The 25,213-nt window shown below is 50.8% G+C and overlaps 1 protein-coding gene across 2 annotated transcripts in view; it reads right to left on the bottom strand.

The window, feature by feature from the left end:
* The window catches only part of Eip78C (Ecdysone-induced protein 78C), a 122,119-nt gene that overhangs the window by 53,527 nt on the left and 43,379 nt on the right, over window positions 1–25,213 (bottom strand). The window contains exon 1 of one of the 2 annotated variants that reach the window (XM_055073735.2): window positions 23,887–24,496. The exons of the other annotated variant lie outside the window; for it this stretch is intronic. Coding sequence (XP_054929710.1) covers window positions 23,887–24,220 — 334 coding nt within the window. The 5' untranslated portion in view covers window positions 24,221–24,496. Of the gene's footprint in view, window positions 1–23,886; window positions 24,497–25,213 lie in introns of those variants that run through there. 2 annotated transcript variants of the gene reach the window in all.

Genomic DNA, 25,213 nt, shown 5'->3' with positions numbered 1-25,213 from the left:
TGTAAATATTGTAACTCAATCTACGTGCGACTGGAACTATAGGCGTTCGCTGCCAATTTCTTAGGGTTGCCAGCTGCACGCGACCATCTTGGAACGACACGTCAGCATATCATAAATTATGGGGTTTTACGTGCCAAAACCATGATCTGATTATGAGGCTCACGCCGTAATGGGAGACTCAGGAAACTTGGACCACCTGGGGTTCTTTAACGTGCGCCTAAATCTAAGTACACGGATGATTTCGCATTTCGCCCCCATCGAAATGCGGCCGCCGTGGTCGCGATTTGATCCCAAGACCTCGTGCTTAGCAGCCCAACACCATAGCCACTAAGCAAGCGTGGCGGGTCGTCAGCATATGTGTATACGACAAGTCAACGGCAGATGTGTGATTCTCGGCAAGGCGCGGCGAGCTTGCCGCCTGATTTGCAAACATTCAAAACTGCCGTGTGTATACAGAGCATCACACGATCCGCCAGCAGTGGCATCGCGTTTCAGCACGAATCTGTTTCCTTCATCGAGTCTTTGGAACTGCAGTTATGAAACGGGGCGCCACAGCGAAGCAGGCGGCGGCGATCCCGCAGTTTGCAGCATGCATGCTCACACGCGCGGCCTGCAGCACGCTCGACCACGGGCGATCGTCGGAAATACATAACGCTGCACCGCAAACACCGGGTCCCCGGCGGCGTGATTTGCGCGCCCGCGAATCGCGTCGTAAATATGCGATCAGCGCGCGCTCTTAACGCGCAGCTGTCCGGTCGTCAGTCCCCTGCCCCTTGTTGGGGCGGTACACGGCAGCCGGCAGGAGGGGAACGTCTCTCCTTGGCCCGTCGGACGTTCAGATTAGGTGCACGTCGTAAATTCCGACACTATAGTGCGTGTGTGCGTTTGTCAAGAGGAGGCCGATGCCACTCCCGTCTCGTCTCGTGAAGCCCGTCGTCTTTGATTGGGCGGCCTCCTTGGCGATCGCACAAAGAAAAGCCCGGGGGGTCTCGGAAGAGGAGGGTGGCGGTAGAAGTGATGTCCAGGGGCACTAACTCGCCCCCTCTCCCGCTCCCCACGATCGTCGCGTCAAAAACGGGACAGAATAGAGAGGTGACACAGCTCCACGGACTGTCTGAGCGGGGCAGCCGTCGGACCGTTCGGCCGCGCCTATATACAGTTTATGGCATACGCGATCGAAGGGTCACTTTCCGCTTCTGCCCACCCCCAGTCTTTCAAGGCTTAGACTATACACTCATCCCGCGATCCGAAAACGTGCTCGGCGCCGTGAATTGCCGGCTTATAAGAGGGAAAAAAAGGAAGACGCATTTCGCGCGGTCTCGAAGGACGCGTCGGCTGTAGGTTTCCGAAGCTCAGGCGACTCGAGCCACGAGGACGGGGACTCCGCGTTTATGGACGTGTGAACCAGCTGAAAATGGCCGCTGCAGCAGGTCGTCAAAAAAAAAAAAAAAAAAGGTGACCGTTCTTTCGAGAGTGCACAGCGAGTGCATAGCGAGCGGCCACTGACCGACCGTCGGCTGACTAGTACGTCTCGGAGTAAAGTGCCGGGAACTGTCTTTTGTTTCGTTGCTTACGTGTTTTTTTTTCCCTTCTCGCCGAGCTTACTTGCGCAGGCAGAAGCGGACGGTCCAGTTTACGACTACAGGACGTCCGGTATGTCTTCTGCGTACTCCAAGCACAAGTGCTTCAGACTTCGAGGGGGGCAAAAAAAGAAAGAAAAAAGAAATGGAGGTGGAGAGGGACTTGACGTTTTGCAGAAAAGCTCGTTTACTTTCGAACACGCGGATAGCTTACGACATTGTCGCACGTGTACGCGTTGTCACCGGGTCGGGGCTACACCATGGTTCAGATTCGACTTGAACACGCGTGCCCGCACGCACACATCTGGAAGCGTTAAAAACCGTCGCAGCGACGCAGGCATGTAGGAGAAAGCAGTCGTAATTGCGACCAACCCTGGCTTAAAAGAACTCGATCTTTCCTTTCCGTCGCACACAGCCTCTTCCATAGGGGGTGGGGGGGGGGGGCGAGCAAGCGTAGTAAGCATAAGTTCCGGTCCCATGCACCACTTCCGGCCTTTCGCTTTCGATATGCCCGTCGAGGTTTCTTGTAGGGTGTCGCAAGATTTCTTGCGGAATTACGCGCGTCCGGGCAGAGGCGTCACGAAGCGAGCTTTCGGCGGCAAGTTCAAGGACGCGAGCCAGAGGAACCATACGCTGTGTCACAGCCTCTGACGCACGCTCGCATCCTCTGATCAGTTTTATTGTGGGAACACGCGCGTAAACGTTTTGGGCGCATGCGTGCGAGGTATACCGCCGCCTTGCGTTTCCCGCCTCGACGCCCAACGTCAGTACATCGCCATTGGTTAGTTGCGTAGTATACCTAAGCTCTTGCGGATGTAAAGATTTTGGAGGCGTGACTTTGGCCGTATACTCGGGTCCAGTTATAGAGGAGGTGCATGCGTGATGCGCTCCCGACACTGCTCGAGTCAAGGAACTTCAGTGGCAGGTGTGTATGTGCTCGTGGCCCCTTCTCTGGTGGGCACGAATTTCACGAACTCATCGCCACTCCTCCCACGATAATGATGAATTGATTATTTTGTGACTTCATTTACGAGGACAACTCTATTTGGAAATGGAGGCACACGTTTATGTATTACTCGTGTTTCCGACAAGCAGTCGCAGAAATGCAAGGAGTAGGCCCCGCGGCTTGTTGCGGTACCCCGAAGAAACGGGGCTATATGTAAGGGGAGGGGAGGAGTGCAAATATTATCTGTGCTCCTCATTTGTGTGCCTCATGGTTTCTTGCGGAAGAGCAGCGATTTGGGTCAGTTGGTACATAATCTTGAGAATTAAACCCGTCGAAGTACAGAGGAGAGACGTGGCACACACAACGGCTGAACGAACAACTGTGCTTTATTGGAAAAAAAAAACTATATGAAAAGATAAAGCACAGTTGTTAGTCCAGTCGTTGTGTGTGACACGTCTCTCGCCTGTCCTTCCTACTTTGACTGATTTAATTCTCAAAATTGGTTTCTTGGTTTGCTAGTGCTGTCTAATCGGATCCTTTCATTTCTGTCCTTAATCCTTCCGCGTGACAAATTATATCGTGTACACGTTAAATAATGTTACGTGACAGAACTGTCACGTAGATTTATGTATGGTATAGTTGCGTAAAAAACACAATTACACCGCCATGGCATGTAAAAAGATCTATCTGTGAAAGAAAGAGAGAGAGACAAAGAGAGGAAGTGATAGTGATGATGTTACCTGCGGGGTTCGCCTAGCAGTATGGACAGGCAATTGCTCATTCTGAATGTTTCTTTCCGTGTCTCGAACATGTGACACCACTCCACACGCCCAGTTTGTAATCGCATCTGCCGCTGTAGTTCGTAGGTTCATGGCCAGTCGCCCAAAAGACAAGAACTACATGCCCCCCAAAATTTGGACATTCCCGCTTCGACCGTCTGTTGAACTTCACCGCACTACACCAGCGTAGCTGCATGAGAAGCATTTTCAAAAATTATATTTCAGAAGATCGGCCGAGCTTTAACAAGTTTCTGTTAGCAACGACGAGAGGGTACTTTCTTCTAATACCATACACATTTACGTCACTTTGTCGGCCCTTAGTTCTGCGTTATAGCGGTGTTTTGGTCAGGGCTATAAACACTGCCGTAACGCAGCACTAAACGTTAAGTGCCGTTGATACGCACGGTATTAAAATGAAGTGCCTTCTCGACGTTTCTGTCTTGTTGAAATTCGGCAGATCTTTTGAAATAAATTTCCTTTTTTTATTATTATCCATTGTCCATTATCCATTTTTATTATTATCCCTTATTATGTCCATGGAGCCATCGTGGTGTATTGTGGTGAAGTTAAACATTGCCGAAGTGGGAATGTCCTATATTTCCCGGGCATGAGCAAATGAGAGAACGCTGCACATATAGAAAACGAAGCGGCTCGCCCGCCGGTCCTTCCTGGGGCGTTGCGAGTGCCACCGCATTCCTGCGGCGTTGCTCACGCGATCACAACGACCGGCATCCCTCCGTGCACGAGTGTGCTCTTGCTTAGCTCTGGGCAACGGGAGATATCCCCAGTAGCTCTCTAATGACTCGAAACAAGTCACAGTGCTCGCTCTCCCACGGCCCCCTACGCGATTGAAGCTTTAGATAAATTCTGAGAGAACTCTGTTATGACGCCGGCATGACTTCTGTAGACAGAGGGAAAAGAAACAGAGAAGGGCAGTAACATTAATCGGAAAATCAGCAGGATGGGGAGTGACTTGCAGTGAAATGCATTGCCAGCCATTTAGCGGCGACCACGGACGAGAAGATGTACAAAGCAGGTGTGGTTCCGAACCTCCGATACTCGGATACGGTGGCCCAAACGTGGGAGATCACCAAAAAGCTCGAAATCGAGCTGTGAATAGTTCAGCAAGTGATAAGGAGGAAAATTATAAGTACAGCCTTAGCTAGCAGGAGGAAAGCAAGGACCGGCAGAGTAACATATTGGTACAACGCTGTATACGCAACATTGAGGAAGGAGAGCACGAGCTTGGTGCCGAAAACGACGAAGTTAGGCACCTGTGTAATCTGCAGTCATCTCGTTCACAGTCAAGTATGCGCGCCCTCCCCTAAAAAAATCATGGTTACGCAGCTGCATGTATCCCCTTTCGCATTACCCCGGTGTAGGGTAGCCAACAGGACGTTATTCTGGTTAACCTCCCTGCCTTCTACTTTTCTCTTTCCCCTCCCTCCTTGTGGGGACACATCGTGCACTGGTATTAGGATCGGCCCATCCATGTCTTTGATTACACTGCTTCCGGCATCGCCCTCCGAGGGTTATGAGTCAACATCAATGAAAGAAGACCGGTGACAGCCCCGGACAGTGCTTTCGCATTCAAAGAAGTACTTCTGCGGTATTACAGTCATACTCTACGAAGGACTTCGAACAACTCCAGTGTTTTCGCAATTCTGTACCTATGCGCACTCAACAACTAAGAAATTGTCTTTACCTCATAACGCAGATGCAAGGCGGCGAAACATGTCCGGAGTTAATTTATACATCGTGAGGCGGGCTCGCAACGCACACGGCTTATATTTTATGTTGTGAGTGACCTTCATTAGGCACTTTTACCCGCCACTGTGGTTCAGTGTCTGTCTTTCTGCGGCTGGGTACGAGATCGCGGGTCGATTCTCGACCGCACTCTTATTGACGTCTCTTAGAGCCCGCGCGTTGCTTTGGGGCATTAGAATACATAATTTAATAAGTGCATGTTTAAGTACCGTTGTTCCTGGGGCCGACTTCACAGCGCTGCTGGACACAAGCAAGCGCTCATCAGGGCTTCGAACTGTGACTTACAGTCAGAAAGCGAAGCGGGGCTTACAAGTGCCGTGTATGCAGTACAGTGCGTATGGCAGTGTGGGTATACAGAGAGTGACAGGCAGTGTGACCAAGGGCGGCCGTGCAAGCACCCGTCCTGAAAGGAATGACAAGTAACGGAAGGAATCCCCAAGGAGGACCCTTTAGAGTACACGTGGTTACTGTACTACTGCTACCAGTGTTACTGTTAGTACTACCAGCAGTAGTCCTTTGCTACTTGTACTACTTCGCCCTAATATTACAAACGATGATAAGAAGACGAGCAAGAAGATCGTCCTAAGAACAGCACATTTACACCAGAAAGGTTTTGCACCGCACACGTGAAGGGCAATGAGCAAGGAATGCGCAGCCGTTATTCTTCCAAGCCCGGCGCCACAAAGCGCGCACACGCAAAGGAACCGCCGAATTCTTCGAAGAGCACTCATATTTCGTGCTCGTCCCGTCGACGCGCTCGAACAAGAAAGACGAGCCGGCTAGGAAGGTCCCGTTCTCTCTAGACGCCGAGTCACGCGAGGGGAGGGCGAGAGACGCCGCAGACGCCGCGGGTCTGCGACGCAGTCGCGCCTTGTGGAGAGCGACTGTGCGCTGAGGTAAGCCCACGGACTGTACGGGGGGGGGGGAGTGCGCCTTGCCCTCCGGAGGTTCTTCTGCGAGCATTTGTTTTCGTTACACTCTATGTGACGAGGAACGCGCAGCCAACGCAACCCCCTCACAGGAGCCGGCGTCTCCTCTGTGAGCCTAGGTTAATGTATGTATACCTGATGGCAAAGTTTGCTGCTGCACACGATGTTACGCGCGTCATACTCACTCGAACTGCATCCAGGTGTTGGTGGAAACTGAGGAAGAATACGAAATGGAGCTTGCTTTGTATCAAACAACGGTTCATCGTTTTAAACCAAGAAGCGATAAAAGTGATCGAGAGGTGGATTTTAGCGTCCTTACGCATTATGAGAGCTATGACAAACGCTGTCAGTCGAAGGCCATGCGAAATAATTTGGACCCCCCTGGGTTTCTTTACTGCGCCCGCAAAGGTGGAACGCAGTCCGGAGTCGAACTCGCATACTCGTGTTCTGCGGCAGAATTCCATACCCACTTAGTCACCGCTGCTGGCAAACGCAGAAACGCATCTCGCACTCGCAAACTCGTTTCGACGGAGGCCCAGGTAGACCGCAATAAACAAAAAAATTATCTTGTCTATAACGTGTGGGGTCTGGGCACTGCCACATGTAAAATTCAGTGAAGGTCGTGCGCTTGTCTGACATAACGTAAGGCGCCGACCAAGGCCAGCGATACTCAAACTTGACTTCAGAGAACAAACGGGGGCAGCAAGCAGCTGCCACACGCTCACTCACTCGCTCACTCACTCACCAAATGAATACCAATGACAAATGAGCTTATACTTCTTCGTGGCAGTCACCTGCAGCGTTAAATGTTAGACAGCGGCGCTTTATTTTCTCAATGCCAGAACGCGAGCTTCTCCGTGCCCGTGCAACCACGCACCCAAGGTCGAGGGAACATTTTGCCAGCTACACTGGCGCACTGAAACGCGGAACGGAACAGCGCAGCGCCGGTAGGGCAGATGGCTGCGGCCGCGTCCCTCCGGCGGCGAGGGGACACGCGAGAGAGAGTGCGTTCACCCAGGAAGCGCGGTCGTTCACCTTCGGCGCTGGCCCTGAACTTGCCCCAGATTCGCGCGCCGAGACTCCGAGAAAGCGCGCGCGCATCCCCCACGCTCCTCTTCTCCCCTCGGGCGAAGCTTTCCGAGGCAGCCCGCGAGATCTCCGCGCGTCTCCACCCGTCAGGGAGGGCGAGCGGCAACACCCGCCCAACGCTCTGTAACTGCGAGCCGGCGAGGGGAACGCAGAAGAGCTGCTGTCGCCAGAAGAATCGCCCTCCCCTCGCCCACGATTCCTCATCTTCGACGCCCAGGCTTGGCTCTGCCCCCCTCTCTCTCTCTCTTTCCCCGCATTCCCCCACCCACCCCACGAACTGGCGGGCGCGCCCGGGGCGATCGCAATGACGTCTCGGCGCAAATTGTAGGTAGGTAGCTCCAGGCCTTTCTTGCTTTCTTGCACAGGCGTGCGGCGAGCTTACGCCAGAAAACACTGGCCTTCGCCGCAGTTGTCGGGAGTGCCCGAAGAAATGGGGAAAAAAACTAAAGCAAAGGGCAAGGAGGGATCGAATCCCCGAAGCTTTATCGTATACACGCACTGCATGCAGAGCACATCCGCAGGCAACGGTGCCGCCGACGGCGAGCCCATTCCAACGGTATCCAGAGTTTCTTTCTTGCCTCTCTTTTCATCTGGAGCTGCCGTTAGTTCGAGCTTGGTTTGTTGCGTATTTCCATCGGCGTTCCTCCAGCGCTCTGCCGGCATCTTCCGGCGCCCTCCTCCTCTCTTTCGAGAGGCGGGCTTATTGTCGACCTCGGCTGCGAGCGGCCATTAACTGCAGTGATGTGCCCGCTCAGCCGGGGCGGTGGGAGAAAACGCTGCCAGGCACATATACATATTCTACGCGCACGCTAAACACATTCGATAGCGCGTTGGTTGGTTCCGCGGTGGACTGGCACTGCGTGGTGGCCGCGGCGGGGCGGGTCGGTTGGCAACAAGTGCCGCGATGGCACCTCGCGTGGCTTTACTGCGAACAGTGCTCGAAGATGACGAAGCGAGTGCTGGTTTAGCGGGGAAAACGGGACCAGCGGCGGGCGTCCGCGTTTACGTGGCACAGTCGGAGATGACGGGAAGATTACGGACGGTCGTCGTTTAGAACCGCGCGAGTCACGACTTCGAACGTCGTTGACGGCCTTGAGAAGCAGGCAACACGGAATGGCGCAAAATTGCGAGGAACAAAACGCGGACAAGAGTGGTCGCCGTGAGGAAACACGCCACGGCCCGGTATTTGGATTTCCATATTCTGCTTGTACACGCGAACAACACTGTGTTGTACAGTCTTTTGCTGGCTACGGTCACAGACTGCATGCTGGGAAATGCAACTTTCTTTTTTTTTTGCAGATCCCGCAGTGCGTAAACATTTGCGGTTGACTGTACGTGCCGAGAAAAGGGCGTGACTATTTAAAAGAAAATGTTCGAATCCCCATTAACGTCACTGCCATAGCTGCTGCACCTTGCCAGAGCGTGGCACATTCTAAAGTATTCTTCACCACATTGTAACTGTGTTGATGACTGTATGATGGCCTTTCAGTTACTCTGTAGTCATTGACCTGCGTCAACCCTGTGACATCACCGCGCACGTGCATCACATACGTGCACCACCGATGTCGGAGCACGGGGCGGATCTTGTTAAAAACGTTTGGCGACATAGATGACGGACGCCAAATACGGCATCATTTAGAATGAGGTCCTTGTCCCGTCACACCGCAGCTATAACATTATTTTGAGCAGTTCGCGATCGAAACTTTTCTTTTTCGTTGGAATCTAACCAAGAGGAGCGCGGAGCGTATTCGCTTGCCCTAGCACAGAGGGTTGCGGTAGGCTGCTCCGCGCAACAGGTCCGTGTTTTGCCTGTACCACAGTTGTGACCACAGGCACTTGTAGACGGCGTACAAACGCGGCTTCGCCGCGGTTTATGCGTGCACTGGCGCAAAGGGCTGGCCCTCATGGAAACCGGAAACGTTTTGGCGACGCGTAATTGAGGCGCATCCCCCTCTCGCCTCGCACGGGTTTTATGCGGGCACCGAATTACGTAATGACGACGGATGGGGCGACGCCCTAAACGAACGATTAAGCGCAGCCTGCGTGCGCGGGTCGGAACACTGCTGCGCTCGGCGACACCTTAATTCAGCAAGTTCGTGTAACATGTCCGGGTTGCGCGCTTCTTTGAATGCGTTTAGCATTCATATGCAGCCTGCAAGCGCTCTTCCGCTTTGTGCTCTGATGTTCGACGGAGAAAACGTCGGTGGCGAACATGGCGAACGACGGTAAGAGGGCGTGCTGCTTTTGCTGCGTTAGCTTGTGAAGTCAGAGAAGCGCAGAACAAAATTGGTTTTGAAGAAAGACTCAAGAACATAGGTGAAAATAAGTGGGTGGCTAAATTGCACAGATATCTGTACCTGAGAAGCGTGGACACGGAATGGAAGAAGTCAAGAATGGAAAAAGTCAAGAATGGAAGTCAAGAAAGTTGGCAAGCAAGTACAAGGTAATTGAAAGAGTTAACAGACAAGCAGTAGTCATCACAAAGAAGTCGAGAGAGACAGCGAATTGGGTGCAAAGAATGGAAACAAAAAAGACCATGGCGATTTACAAGAGTGGGAAGTGAGAAATTAGAAGGGAATATCTGTACGATAACACAAAGGGCAGTGCCTTGCTATTTGAGGCTCGAACTGGTTGCCTAAATACATAAACATACCGGAGCAAATATTCGCAACAAGATGAGGAATCTTATGCTGCAGCAAAAATCCGGAGACCACTCTGCACATCTTAATGGAATGTGAAGCAATGCACCCAGTGAGACCCGTAGGTAATGTACGCCTTCCAGAAGTGCTTGGATTTAAAGTGAACGGAAGCGTCAACCTATAGTGAGCAGTCGAGATATGCAAGACACGCTTAGAGTATTGGAGGGAAAAAAAATCAGGGGAGAGATCGATACGACCGGATCCGTTACAGGCGTAGGTAGCAATACAAGGTAGAAAAGTTTTGAGGGAAAACACAAGATTATGGAGATGTATAGAAAAATGCTAGAATGAAATACATGCACAGCATACCTGATTAAATCAAGCAGGCCAGCTGATTATTTGTCACCACCTCGTTTCAGAGGGAGTGCCAATAGATCATAATCATCAGCTTTAGGAGGAATTTTTCGGATGGAGACGACTCGTGCACTATAGCTTGTGAAAATGGCGCAGGAACCATTGAGAACATTCTGTTAGATTGCCGGAGACTCCATTGGGCGATAAATGTGGAAGCAGTACAGGATATTAGGATAAATAAATGAACCTAGCTGTGGGGAGCAGTAAGAGACGGCTGGAAGATTGGCAGCGCAAAGAAAGGAATAACACGCAATAAAGCAAACTTCCTAAATAATTTGTATGACGTAGCTTATAGCATAAATACATTTAACGAGTTAAATGTAACAGCAAGATTTAAAGAGCCCGAGCTTGGTGACATGTGCCAGCGCTTTGAGTATTCAAAGGGAATTAATACCCCCACATTTTACGTCGGGAATTAGGATGGTGATCACCATCTTCATTCCCGACGTCTCTGCTGCTCGCCATGTTGACCACGCAATGCCCTATAAACAGAGGGAGTGCTGACAGCTTGGGGTCGGCCAAATTATTTTGATTATTAGAGTTGAACAGCCCCACACTCGTACTATTCGAGAAGAGGCGAGTCTCGGAAAATGGCACTACAAGCGTAATAAACGCTCGCACATGGAGCAGCGAAGAGTTCGCGGGAGTCACTGAGAGTCTGTCGGTTCAGGTATACAGTCCTCGTGTTAGACAGTGTACATTTCCGGGCCTTTAGGTAATAAGCGCAAGTTCGTGACAAGAATCTTTACGATGTGCCGTGCGCGACAAGGGTGTCATAGAAATTTTCGTTACACAATAGGAAAACGTCTTCTTTTATTTTCTCTCTTTCCCTTTTGTATTTGCACCAAAAGGTAAATTCTGAATCAAATTTCAGACAGCACACATGATTTCGTCGGATCACCGGCTGGTCAGGCAAAAGCATCCTTAGCGGAAAAGATGTTTCAGGATTTGTACAGAGCCCTGGCTTCACTATCTGCTTCTCTTGTTCACGGTCGTTACGAGCGCGCGCACACACAAACACGCACACACGCACATGCACACACGCAAACGCACACACACACTTTGCTGCGGCACAATGCAATGCTCACGTCGAATGCAAAGGATGGCCGAATGTTGCCAGCGCCCACACACACAGGTTCACACGTTCCTCTTGGCGAACCTCCCTATTATTCGGCTCCTCATTAACAATTCATACGCAGGCGGCGCGCGTGCAGCCGCGCATATCCCAGATCGACGGGAGCACAATGCAACCCCGCATATCTTTGCGCTAATAATTTCCGTTGCGGCAGCCACGGCACACGCGGACGCAGTGAATGCGCGTGGCGTCAGGCCGCCGCATATTAATTTCAACGAGACTTTACGGTGACCCTCACCACGCGTGCGCTCGAACACAAAGGGTTGCGAAGTACAGTGGACAAAGAAGAAGGAACGAAAGCGCGAAACGGACGAGCCCCACCATCAATCGTCCCGATGCGTGCGCGCACAGATACAACGGGAAGCGTAAGCGGTGACGCGTTGCGGTGCCGTGGGTGGCTCGGAGAGGCGGCAAAGGCGAGAGAGAGGGAACCGGGCGGTGCAGGGGAAACGAACGGTACACACGACCTGCCGGAAGTCCGCCACGGCAACCTGTCGACAAGCGTCACTTGGCTCGTTGAGCGGAGACGGTGGATTCTAGCATTTCCTGAGAACCAAACGGTGAGTTGGGTCCGGAGAGGTTCGAAAGCGGAAGCAGTGGAAACGCGGCCGAATTAGTATACTTCCGTACACGGACGGCCGAGTCAGCGCAGGATGACGACGATCGACGCAAGAATCGCCAGCGTTATATGCATAATGTGGAAAACAAACAAACAAACAAACAAACAAACAAACAAACAAACAAACAAACAAACAAACAAACAAGATTATGAGCGAGAATACGACTGAACAAAAGCGAACAGGAAGACAAATCCCGCAGTGAGGAATTAACACGAAAACTTGGAATGTCGAGGATGCACTCACACAAAGGCTCGCTGTGGAATGCATGTATTGCTGCAGCAACGCAAATCGTTGCACGAAACCGGTCGACGGTTTGTTCACGAGCGATTATGAGCCGGCTGTAGGCAATGGCTCAAATTAGCTATATACATGGACAGGCAACGCCTTTGAGCGCATGTCAGGTGGGGCCTTACGCGCTTTGCAAAGCAAAACCTTTTGTCTTCTGTTCTGTAAAGCAACGGCACTCTAGTACGGGGAAATAAGGTTTCGGCAGGTAAGCTCGCTTGGTCGAAATTAGTTCCTTGTATCCTGCATGCGCATTTTTGCCGCGAGCTTAGCCTTCGTACACCTGTTTTTCCCCTCTCTCGTCATTATCTTTCAGATGACGAGGGGCGGATATCAAGAGGAAAATTTTTTTTGCAATTTACACATGTTCCGGGAATCTAACGCATAATAATACTGTAAGTAGTTCAAAATGCTCTGCTCCGGCGCATTCACATAGGAGAACCACCACCTGTTGCGGATCTCCACAGCAGCGAGGGCTACACGAGAGCGCACGCTCAGAGCTGCAAAGCTACGAACTGATCAAACGGGTACTTGAGCACGCTCGCTCGCGGACAATAAGTTCTATAAGCCATTACCAGATTTTGCATATGCGGAGCACCTTCCATTTAAATACACATATCATCTGCAGGACAAGCTGTTTGAACTCATCGCAGCCGCAGCGGGACACGCGCATCTTGTATGGACTGTTTTTCTACGTATATGCAGAAAGCAGTGGTTCATGATCGGCTGGAGAACATTACGGGAAGCCATGACGAAAGCGACCGACGTTGACTTCTGATTTGCGGTACGAGGTCTATGCACAGGGTCCGGGCTGCCATAATCGAGGAGCCCGTTATCAGGAAAGCACGTAGACCTGTCAACCTCGAAGCTGAGCGATTCCCGGAGCAATTTCTCACTTGGTTCCGGCGGGGAAGGTATTTCTGTAGCCATGCCAGAGGCGCTGTCACGCAAGTATACTCCTGTGAGTTACGCATTGCAATAGAATGGTCCTCCTTCCACGGACCCGTAAATTGAGACTGCAGGAGTCTGGCGGCCCGGCCCCATGCCACCTACTTCCCTATAGGCGGGTGCCCTTCCAAGCGTCTGGAGCTCCCGAAGTCGCGAAGCACCAGGCCGGGAGCGCGCTTGTGCCTATTTTACCGGTATAGGTACCCGTCGGCAGCAGCACTCGTCTGCCTCCCACAGCAGCGGTGGATGCTCGACTGGGGAACGCCATAAACTGCGTGCGATCCCATCATCATTCTCCGCAGTTCGCACTCTTTTGCGCGTCTGCTCAGCAGTACAGCTCGCGAACGAAGCTGAAAGATTTATCACTTAACAAAAAGAAGAGATAAAAAAAACCAGAGAGAGAGAGAGGGAGAGAGATGGGCGCAGTTAACCGAAACGCAAGCGCAGCCCAAAACCTGAACGGGGCAGTGCCGGCCGCGTCCACGCTACGCGTGTCACCAGGATGACGTCACCGCTGTCATTGCTCACTCGCGTTGCGTGTGCTGCCCCGTTCTCCCTGCCGCGGTTCCATGCGTGACGTTCCGCGTGTTGCGCTCTCGGAAGCCTTCCCCACCAGCATTAAGGAAGAGAGAAAAAAAAAAAGAAAAGAAAGCGAAACCCTTTCTTTTTCTCCTTCCTGCACAGCGTGCGTGTGGCGGAGCCTCCCTCTGCGTCGACCACGACGTCCGGCCGTGGCAATGACCCCGATCGCCGCAAAAGGCGCGCGCGCTGCGCTCCCGGCGCAGCGGCTAGCTTTCACTCGGCGAACGCCGCGTAACCGCTCGCGTAACAGGCCGTGCCACGCACCCCCTCCTCCCTCACTCCCCCCTCGCTGCTTGTCCGTACCCTTCCTCCACTCTCCCCCCCCCCCCCCCTCCTCCAAGATCTCCGCATCTATTTATATACATGTATGTATACACACTCAGCGTGTTCCATTTCCTGCGCACGCACGTCTTTTGTCTCAACGGCCGTACGCTATACGCATACGCGACGGTATACATATAGTATCGCGCTCTGCGTAGAGTGCTCGTGTGAGAACACTGACAAGCCCGTTGCGCGTCGGTGCTATATGGCCGTTGATGGGTAACACAGCAATGCGATTTCTTTGTATGCAGCCGGGAGAAAAGGCGTGGCCGGCATCTGCGGCGATGCCAGTGCGTCCGACGCTTACGATATCTGATAGTCAAAAAACAAACAAAAAGAAAGGGCCTTTCTTATGCCCCTTCTAGTGTCGTAATAGAAAGAGTTGTTGGGACAGCTGGCTGCATACTTGCAGGTTTGACACGCGCACACCTCAGGTCAGCGGGATTAGGTGACGTATTGTTATCCGGGCATCGATGGCGCGCCGAGTCAGTTTAGCGCACGTATAGTGCCAATGTGCGTGCGTGCTGCCCCATATATTTTTGTAGTGTTGCACGGCATCGTATACAATGCTCCGCAACGCCAGCATCTCCCTTCCTGTCTCGAGTAACTCGACCACTCATTAGTTCTCTCCTGTTCGTTCTATACTTTCCACGGGTATCGTTTTTTTTTTTTTTTTTCACGCATGCCTGTGCTATACTCTCGGTCAACGCCATGTCTGGAACCGCTAAGTTCCCCGAGGCACCCCATCTTTTCTTTTCTTTGTTGTTGTTCTTCATTCCTGGGACTCATCAGCCTAGTGAAATGGAACTCGGAGTTGCCGTTTGTGGAGTATATATAGATATCTACCAAACACAGAGATGTCCACGAACAGTATACCAAGACACGAGACTGCCCGCAGTATATGACGGGCGTCGACCATAATTAAAAGCTCGCTGCTTAGTGGAACGACGACGGGTTTCAATCATAATGGCAGAGATCTAGCAATACATATCGTAAAAAAAGAAAAGTGACAAAGTATGCAGCAGCACTTCACTTGGCGAAAAAAAAACAAAAAAACATTGGTGCTCGAGGGAGGGCATCAAGACGGCGTTTATCATTGAAAAAGTGCCAATATGAATGGAAAAGTTATGCCACGACATGTACAACAGATGAAACGGCGAATACAAGGCGCTTGGGGATCTGAAAGCGCATAATAATAATAATAATAATAATAATAATAATAATAATAATAATAATAATAATAATAATAATAATAATAATAATAATAATAATAATGCCACCGATTCAAGTTGGTCGCATTGTGATTTCACGCTGTGTCTACCCCGCCGCAAAGACGAAATGCGCCAAGTTCGAATAGCATTTCATAAGTCAACAAATATAAATATCAATAAAACGAAGTAACTAAGTAAAGAATCAGCTGCAAAGTACTTTAACAATTTGTTCAGTGCTCATTTGTGTCTTATCATCCGCACTCAAACGTCGTGGAAAGACCGGGATGAACAGACCACGCAAGTTGCAAGAGAACAACGTCCTTGCAGTAAAAAAAAATAATAATAATAATAATAGCAGCAGGGACGAACGAAAAAAAAAAAATATAAAAGGACCGAAACAGTTGAGGAAGGATGGCTGAGGTCGATTCATGGGAGTGAGTACGTGCCATTGTGAAGGATCATCATCATCACCATCATCATCACCGTCACAATCATTAACGGCAATAACAACGACGACGTCTCAAGTCTGAACCTACACCCACTAAAGCTGCGCTAAATTTCGAACAGGAAAAAGAATGGATGGCAGCTAACATCTACAAAAAGATAACAATATGGAACTATGCAGTCTGAAATGAACCAACCATATGTGATAAATCTACAATGTAAAAGATTACAGCCTCTTGCTGGCTATATTGTGGCGCTATCGATATGGCCGCGATGGAGGAATAGACGCATCGCCGGCTTAAAGAGTGCTGCAGTATAGTGATTCGCTGCGCCATCTTGCGAAAAAGGAAACGATGCAGCAGTGCGCGAGAGGCAGTCCTGGGGCTTTATGGTGAAATGACCCGTAACTGCAAGCGCTGCAGGGCCGTCTGACGCCCCAGAAGCTCTTTCTCTCTCACTCACTATGCATCGAAGAGCCGGCCGTTGACCTCAGCAGTACGCGGAAACCGGACGTGAGAGGCAAATTCCAATAAAATTTAGCAGGAAATAAAAACGAAAGAAAATAAAGGCAGAGTCAAGCCAAACCAATGTGAAATCGACTTATAAGAGAGAGTATACTTAAGAGTCTATCGCTGTCGAACGTCTCACATTGAACTCGCTGCCCGGCAGTGAATTTATTAGTTCGGTGACGCAGGGGTGACGACTCAGAACATGTGAAAGGTGAACAGAACATGAAAGTGAGCTTTCCTTTGTCTGACTTTCTTTTTTTTTATAATTGAAGGAGTATAATACAGACGATCTCAATTAAGAGAACGCAATCTTGAGTGACGCAATTTACCGAAGCACTCTGCAAATGCGTTTTCGTTTCTCCCGCAGACGTATGCAGCGCTTAGGCGCCGAAATTAAGTTGGGCCCGTGTTCATGCCTCGCTCCGCCACTTCTCAGAGCCACCGACGTGTGCTAGCCGCAGCCGTCCATATTGTTAACTAAAGCGGTACTACGTGTTCTATTTAAGTATGATGTCGGCTGCACCCGACTCAGACAGAACGAGGGCGCCAGTCATTTTGTGCCCGTTTCTGTATATTTAAAATGAAGAAAAGAAGTTGTCATAGCGCTTGCCAACTTGAACTTCGTCCATCAGGTGGGGAAAGAAAAAAAAAATGAAAACTGGTGCTAAACGTGGCGCTCATTTGAGGCCAAAAGGGCAGGCACTGAACGAAGGGCAAGCGTTTTGCGAACCGGCAAACGAGAATTCAATCAGATACTGTGTCGCCGTTCAGCCGCAATCAAGTGTTCAGTTTGAAATCTCTACGTTTCCGGTAATAAAACGGGTCACCCGATGTTGCGAACGACGCCTACGATCAAATCGCTGAGCACAAGTTGAGCAGTGCGGAAGGAGACCGGCCAGGTTCCGCCGCGCCGCCACGTACGCGCAGAGTTCAATGAACTGACCACCGCCTGGCGCCACGTAAGAAGTCGTGCAAGAGAAACGGGGAAAAAAAATCGTCCGGCCACGTACTCGAAAATTTGAGTTTGAGACAAGAAAGCTGCTTGGCGAAGAATACTTGTGCTTGTAAGCATTATTTGTTACGAAATCGAGTCAGCTGGATCCGAGTCACCGGCAAGGTCGTTGACCCTGAAAAATGTGCACTTTGGCAACGCTAAGGAAAATGAATTATTTAGCTTTTTTTTTTACAGTGAAGGTAAGCTTGTGGTCATATATGTAGAACGTGTACGGAAGGTTGGTTGATTGGCGTCTGGCCAAGCAATGATATATGGTGCAGCTAGAAAGTTCAATGACCTCGCCTTCTTGAGATGTCGGTCAGTGTCGGAAAATGACCTACACCACCGAATTTTTCGGCGGAACACGGAGGAAAAATGCGCAGAAAATCGAAATCGTACAATAACGCAATTGGCAGTGCGCCGGCGAAAACGAACCAGCTGAAGCAGTTCAATGACCGAGGAACCGGCGTTCGCCAAGATCATTTAATGAGCGTGCTTCGAGACGCAGTGAGACATGCAGCACGAAAAGGGCCCGAGGAAGATACACATAACCCAAGGCAATTTAGAAATGCTGGGTGGTAAATGGACTTTACTGCTTTTTTTTTTTTTTTGCGAGTGAAGTTCGACGACCCCGGTCGACTACACGGTATATCACACGCGTAAGAGACAGTGAAGATGCCAAGTTTTCGGTACAGCTATTGTGCAAATAAGAAAAACTGTCGAGATTTTCATCAAGAAGTACGAATAGAGACGTACAGACGGTTGAATAACTCCTAGAGCGGCAACCTGAATTTCGGTGACTGCCGATGAAGCAAGACCATTACAGTGGTAATAAGAACCAGAAGCCATACCTCCCGGTAATATGCAACGTAATTAGACCCTCCAAACATGCTAAAAATGGCTGTAATACCAGTCAGCGAGCACATAAATTACCCAGGAGGCCCGCACGAGATGATGTGAGGTCAATGACCCCTGGCGACTACGTACCGCAAGATGGACGATTTCAGCCAAATATATAGTATCACCGTCTGATTCCTTTGAAAGCACTGCACAGTTGAAATTCACCCATATAAGCAGCTCGATAACATAGGTGCACCTAACCAGTAAGAGGGTTCAATGACCCCGCACACTCGCTACACACTGAAGCGTTATAGTCGATAGTATAAACAATGTGCAGTAAAGAACCGACGCATTGCCAGTAGTGTACGGTGATTTCACCTTTTACAAACAGTACCCAGCACCTTTGGACATCTGTGGCAGCGGGGCACATCTGCCTGGAGTCATTGACCGCCTGCCAGTGTGGAATGACTGAGCGGTAACTAGGATGACACCACCCAGTCTATAGCCAGGTTTATCGGCATTGCGACGTATATATGAGTTTAATTCCAGCGGCACGAATCCGAACGTTCGAGAAGACAGTAGCACCGCAGGAGACACATGAGTAAAGGTCATTGGGCTGTCCTTAAGAGTACGGTACTGAGTAATGTATTGGTCGGTCGGCATGCGGTCTTCAAAATAAAAGCGCCCAGCAGAAACAACAGTCGAGAAAGGCAGGTTGTAAAAAAGTTATTGCAACTATGACCACGACTCGGAGACTTTCGCATACCTTTGGCCGATCGACTGAGTTGAATGACCTCAGGTGAATTGGGCAGCGAGGATGACTATTTGTTTAAAAAAAGTCCCAATACCGAAAAAAAATAAGGGCGCGAAAGCTTCATGACATAACAGTGCAGTTGCTGGCGACCGGGCGATGACAGGCCGTATGATCTACGAGAGTTCAATGACACGACAACCACTGCCTGGGTCAAGATTTGATGACACTCAGTGTACGTAATTTTCAGCCACAAATGCGATCAACTTCGTTTTTATAGCGTGCCGCATAAGCAGCAGCTTCTCGAACGATTTTCATCGCAAGGTTCAACAATCGGTGTTACGCTGCCACACCGGTCCCCTAATCCCGACTACACGAAGTTAAAGTTGAGCAAAGAACGTAGGGAGGCATTTTTATTTGTTAAATTAGCTGTGAAATGTTACCGCAAGCATTCCCCATCCCAGGGCTCCTCACGTAAACAACTCCTGCTAAATTAGATGTGAAATGTTACCGCAAGCATTTCCCATCCAAGGGCTCCTCACGCAAACTACTCCTGCGCTTGTTACACGGGCTTATGCTGCATTTCAAGAGATGCTCTAAGATGCTCTAATATAAGCATTAGAAACTCTACTGAGAGTCAACAGAAGTGAAGGGTGATTTTCAACGAAGACGAATTCGCCGGCAAGAGTACTGTAACTTGCGAAGTCGGAGAAGTGGGTAGGGATACTGTCCATGTAATGTCACTCTGTCTAACATGGTCGTTACGAACGAGGTAGTATTTGTCGAATATAAATAGCCTCTTCACGCCACTTCACAATATAGAACGCTCGTAACGTTTTCGAAAAGAAAGCTAATACTGGCCTTTACCACGCTTACTGCAATTTTAGCTGCGCGTCACAGGACACGGATGCGCTGAGGTACATGAACGTCGGCAAACAGAACTGTGTCGCCGAGGCACCACTAAGGAAACGTTTAATAACATTTTCGTGGAATATGTGTGTTCGTAAGTATAAGATCACTTTGTGACATTAGTTACGTGTAAGACACGTGTTAACTGTGCTCAAGTTAATCACGCACTTGTAACATCGGCCTTGTCGAGCAGCAATTACACGCACCAGCTCGTCGTTAACACGAAGTCGCTATGGTTCTCCCGCAAGCGAGGACGTGCAGTTGGATTTGTCACCCGAGGAAACTAGTGTCACTTGAAATCACTATTGTACGTACAACTTCCACATTCTAGCATGTCAGCAAGAGCCAACAGTCACCAACAGTATATTTCGACGAATGCAAATGCGCGCATCCTTTGTTGAGTACACTGCATTCCACTCAAACACATGAAAAGCGGCAATATAGAAAGCTGACGGTCCTGTTCTTGAAGGTGGCAACTGGAAAGCCATCACACTGCATGACGACGGGGATCTACGTGGCCAAACCGACTGCGACTCTGGTTTCAGCTTCAAGATCACAGAGTTACCAGAGAATATCGGCCATTGCAAATAGCGAAAGCAAGAAAATACGTTGGAGATTTGCAACTGCAGTTCCTAAACGACGCGTGTTTACGTTAAATACTAGCGAAACAGGATGGTGCATTGCTTTCTGAGGCTCTGAATACTGAAGTCTGAATATCCGCATAAACGTCCAAGAATGGAATTCGAAACTTTCCTTCTGACTGTTGTAGGTTACAGAACATGCAAAAAAAAAAAAAAAAATTAAGAAAAGGAAAGAGCAACCAGGTACATATACTTTCAGAACAACATAACTAATAGAAAAATATGTAGACAGGCTAATGAGCATGGCGAGCAGAAGTACAAAAAAAGAAAGAAAGATGAGCTAAGCGATGCCTTTACAAAGGTGAACGACAGGACAAATACGCTTTAGTTCGCTCCCACAGGGTCAATGACGGTGTCCTTTATGCCAAATTACGCAACATTTAGTAGATCAGAACAGAAATCATCCAATAATGGTGCCTCTGCATAAGAGCTATTGCGAGAACTCACGTACAACGACGTGGAGAACCGGTAGCCAGGGCGCGGACGTGTTTAGGAAGTTCGATGACCGCAGTCAGCCTGTCACAAAGTTGGGTAGAAAATCGCATTTATCGGTAAAGTGTCCTTGGTCTGACTGGAAGTTATGCCGCCATAGATCACACGTCCTCGAGAGCACATTAAGTCATCACAGAGCTAGCATTAGTTTGCACAGTAAGCACTCATACCGCAAGCAAGGTCAACGACGTCAACGCACTAATGTGCCGAACTCGAATAAACTTCGTACGTGGACGCGCAAACATGTAAAATGTCGGTGGTAAGCAAAAAAAGAAAAAAATTACGCGAAACAATAAGAAGCAGTACGAAGCTAACATTACAAATCAATCGACGTTTTAACGAGGGTGTTCACTGAGTTCACTGACCTACTGCCGTGGCATTGTGAAATCGACAAGAATTTCGGCCTCCGAAATAAATATAACAAGGAAACTATATATGCATTCACGTTTCATTCACAACAAATTCGCACGATATGAATCGAAACTCTAGGTGCGCGCAAGTGGCGCGGCGAGCGCTGCCAGAGAACCAGATCAATGACCTGGACCGCGAGCGCGCCACATTCAATCGCGAAAATGACGTGACACGCACGAGGGCTGGCGGAAAAGGAGATAATCCAATAGTGAATGATGATCTTATGTTCAACGCTGCTTCATCGCGCTCCTAGACGCATGCAAAAACGCGTGGAGCCAAGGGTTCGATGACCTCGAGTATCCAAAAGAACAGAGGCTAGAAAACGGACCGGAGACAACGTTTACGCGACACCCGTGATATAACATCACTTTTTCATGAATTAAAGGAAGAAAAATCCTAAAGCAGAACGTACGGATAGACAGACGACGTTAGACGCACTGAGTTTGATGACCTCTTAGCGACACCAAGGGTTACGCGCAATTTAGGAAGGCGGCAGCCGGTCGGTATAACCTTGAAGTATTCTAAACACGACGACTCTTGGTATTATCAAGTGGGAACACATGAAGCGCACTGCAATGCGAGGGTTCATTGACCCAACAGCACCAAGTCATTGAACGAAAGCGTGAACACGGCTGGTGAACGGTAACATGCGCAAGATTAGTCAGGTTGCTTTCCACGTCACTGAAGATGCACCGCAGACTCGTGGCAGCGGGATACGCGCCCACAGTTCAGAAGCCATCAAAGGTTCGACGACCTCGCGAGCAAAGTTGTACGAAGCGTAAGGCGACAATGTCCACCGAATACGAGGACGTCCATTCATGTGCACAAAACAGAAATTTGTGTCGCCTCAAAAGGCAGGACACAGCAGCACAGGGAATAAACTGAATTCCAGAAGCACGATCAATGTATGCCAGTGAACCTGAGTGGAAGGTTCGATGACCGGAACGTACGATGTCGAGCAAAGTGATGAAGATTCGTAAAACGTGAACCCGGTTAATACGCGGTCTCGCAACATGGTTCGCAACCGGAAGAACAGGAAACAGTAACGAAAGTAAGTTAAGCGAGAGGAAGCCGTAGACGCAGACACGTGGACATGCTAAGTTCATTGACCGCATGATTGACCAAACTTGGGACTTTCCCGAAAATTCACTTGACGAAAATGACGCATACTCCAGGAAAGAGCAGACGACATAGCCGAGAAAGTCAGTTGCGGATTAATTAGTGACAACACTTTTGTGCCCACTTGACTCCATAAGGAATACCGCTGTGGAGTTCGTTGACCTACTGACGACACACACTGGAAGAATCAATGGTTTGTTGCAAGGACGTCGTACACCCATTGCAGTTAACCATGTTCTGAAGTTCTCACGGCATTTGGCAGCGATATTTGACGGCGCAGAGCGAGCGCACAGACCGAGCGACTCTCGGGGTCATTCACCGTGCCAACGACCTCGGAGCGTAAAAAGTGCGTAAATCGTGGAAGAAAATTGGGTTTCATAACAGGGAGTCCTCTCAGAAGAACGAGTTATGTAACCTTTTCGCCGGTATTCCAGTTTTTTTCCGAGAGACGCAGTCACTTAGAGACTCGGGGTCGGCGACCAGGGCCGATGACCTCACGACCAACATTTCGCGAATGCAGCTAAGAAAAGAAAAATCAAATATTGTCTTATGTTAGTGGATGGTAATTTTCACTTAAAAGGATTCTCGGTGACAAAGAACTGTCAGCGGCGAAGGGAGGCGATATTTGAGTTCGGACGCCCCTGGGGGGGACGATGACCTCGGGAGCACGTGCAATGCAAAGTTCCGATAAAATTCGGCAGAATCACCTCTTGGGCTACTTCGTGAAATGAAGCAACATCGGCAATCCCGCGCAGAAGAACATGACGTGGTTTATACGCGTCGGCAACGATCCTGAGGAGCGTGCCGGCACGTCAACGACCTTGGCGCGGTGCACTGGCCGCCGGATGCGTGCTCCGCTCCGGTGCCGTCCGAGTGCGCTGGGCAGTCGCTGACGGCGCAGGGTGCCTTTTTCACGCGCGTGTGGAATCGGACGAACGAAATGTCCCAACAAGGAATACGTAAATTCTCGACTCCTAGCACGAACACGGGCGGAGCACTTCGCGTGAGCCGAGGACGGAAGCCACTGAGAACACACCAGCAAAAAGGTGGTTGTGTCGGGCGCAAGAGATAAAAAAAAAAAAAATGTGTGTCGAGGGCACAGCTTGCACGAGATATAGTTTTAAAAAACACCAGCACTGCAGTCCCGAAGCACGCAACGAAGGACACAACCGATCCGCCGGAAAGTCGCCGGGGCCGGAGGAAGCTCGACGGAGCGCTCGGCAGCGGCGGCGGAGGTGAGCGACTCGGCAAGGTCAATGCCACGGCCGGCCGACGCGCCGGCTCGCGAGCACGCCCAATGGAAAGTGGGCCCGCAGCTCGAGCCACAGGTTCGTCCGGGCCCGTGGAACGCTCTGCGGTCCAGTGGAGGCTCGTTGTCTCTCAGGAAGAGATCGCAGCACGGGGGTTATCCGCCGACCGCGGGTTCGATGACCCCTCGGCCGAGTGAGTCGTCGTCGTCGTCGTCACCACCGGGAGAGCAAAAATTCGCCGAGAGAACCCTGCCCGCACAGCCGCTACGCGATGAGCTCACCTTGCTTGGAGGACGCCTTCCCGAGTCCCGCGTGGTTGGCGATGCCCGAGCTCTCGGGCAGCGCGCACAGCAGGGCGACGGGCGGCGATCCGGGGGGCGCGGTGAGTGGCGAACCCGGGCTCGCGAGGGGTTCGGCCGGGTACGGCGGCAGCGGCGTGTACTCCTTGTAGTCTCCCGGCTCGAAGTAGCAGGCCTGCTTCTCTTCGTAGCCTTCCTTCTTGACCTCGAAGAAGCCGAACTCGGCGGCCGCGCCGAAGCCCAGCTCGCTCAGCTTGGCCGACTCATCGGTGGAGCTGGGCAGCGCGCCGTGCTCCTCCAGCTTGAAGGCGTCCATGCCCCCCCGCTCACGGCATGGCCTGCGCGGACACTGCGGCCGGTGAGCCCCCCGCACTGTTTACCTGGCCGGTCGTTGACATCGAACCTGTTGAGGAGGGGCACCCCGCCGCCGCCGGAACCTGTTGGCTTCCTCCTCCTCGCCCCCCTCCGCCGAGGGGGGCCCCGCCGGCTACCCCCCTTCCCCTTCTGTGGAGACCCCCCTCCTCCTCTCCTTCGGCCATCGGAAGGGGGCTTCCTCTTCCGAGGAGGAACCGCGCTCTTCCTTCCTCGCCCGGCAGAAAGAAGTCCCGTAGCCGGTACGCCACTCGGAGAAATTCGACCGGCCTTGGCAGTTTTCCCATCCCGGGGGCGCGGAAGAGGAGCCGATGTCTGGACGGATGAGCCGCGGCGTTCCTAGGGCGAATTCCATCTGGTCGACCTGGAGCGTATCTTTCCCGCTACGCTTATTGGAATGCGTGCTTGTTCGGTTGATTAGAGCGCAAGGTCGCTTGTCTGTTCAGCGTACTGACGACGCCTAACCCGAATCTATCAGTGAAACATCGGACATTACGTCTAACCGACCTAACGAGTGTGCGCATTCTCGACAATTCAGCAAGGCCACTTCAAATAGGGCATTGGAATTCAACGTTAGCGTGATCGTATCGAGTGCACGCGGTCGGGACGGTCAGTACAGGTACAGTTACGCAGCGCTTACAGACGGGGCCCTTTGCCATGCACCGGGCATTACCGGGTAGCCTCTGATAATGCGGACGTCTTGTTGTGGTCGCAGTGCTTCGCGTTCAGAATGACGCGAGTCTTCTCGCACCTCGATCGACGGTACCCGCCTCGCGGCGCTCGCACGAGCGGCGGCGGCGGCACGGTTCAACGGGAAGCACAGTGGGCGACAGGTGGCTCGCGCACGGCGTAGTAGCCGGTAGTGTGCTCGAATGCATTCGTTTCAAGCCCGACAGCGGCCCTTCCTGGAACGTACAAATTTAAGCTCGAATGCAAA

Source organism: Dermacentor andersoni, chromosome 4 (assembly GCF_023375885.2).
Source record: "Dermacentor andersoni chromosome 4, qqDerAnde1_hic_scaffold, whole genome shotgun sequence".
NCBI classification, from domain to species: domain Eukaryota; kingdom Metazoa; phylum Arthropoda; class Arachnida; order Ixodida; family Ixodidae; genus Dermacentor; species Dermacentor andersoni.
The sequence above is the reverse complement of the archived record's forward strand: the minus strand, read 5'-3'. Positions and strand labels throughout refer to the sequence as shown.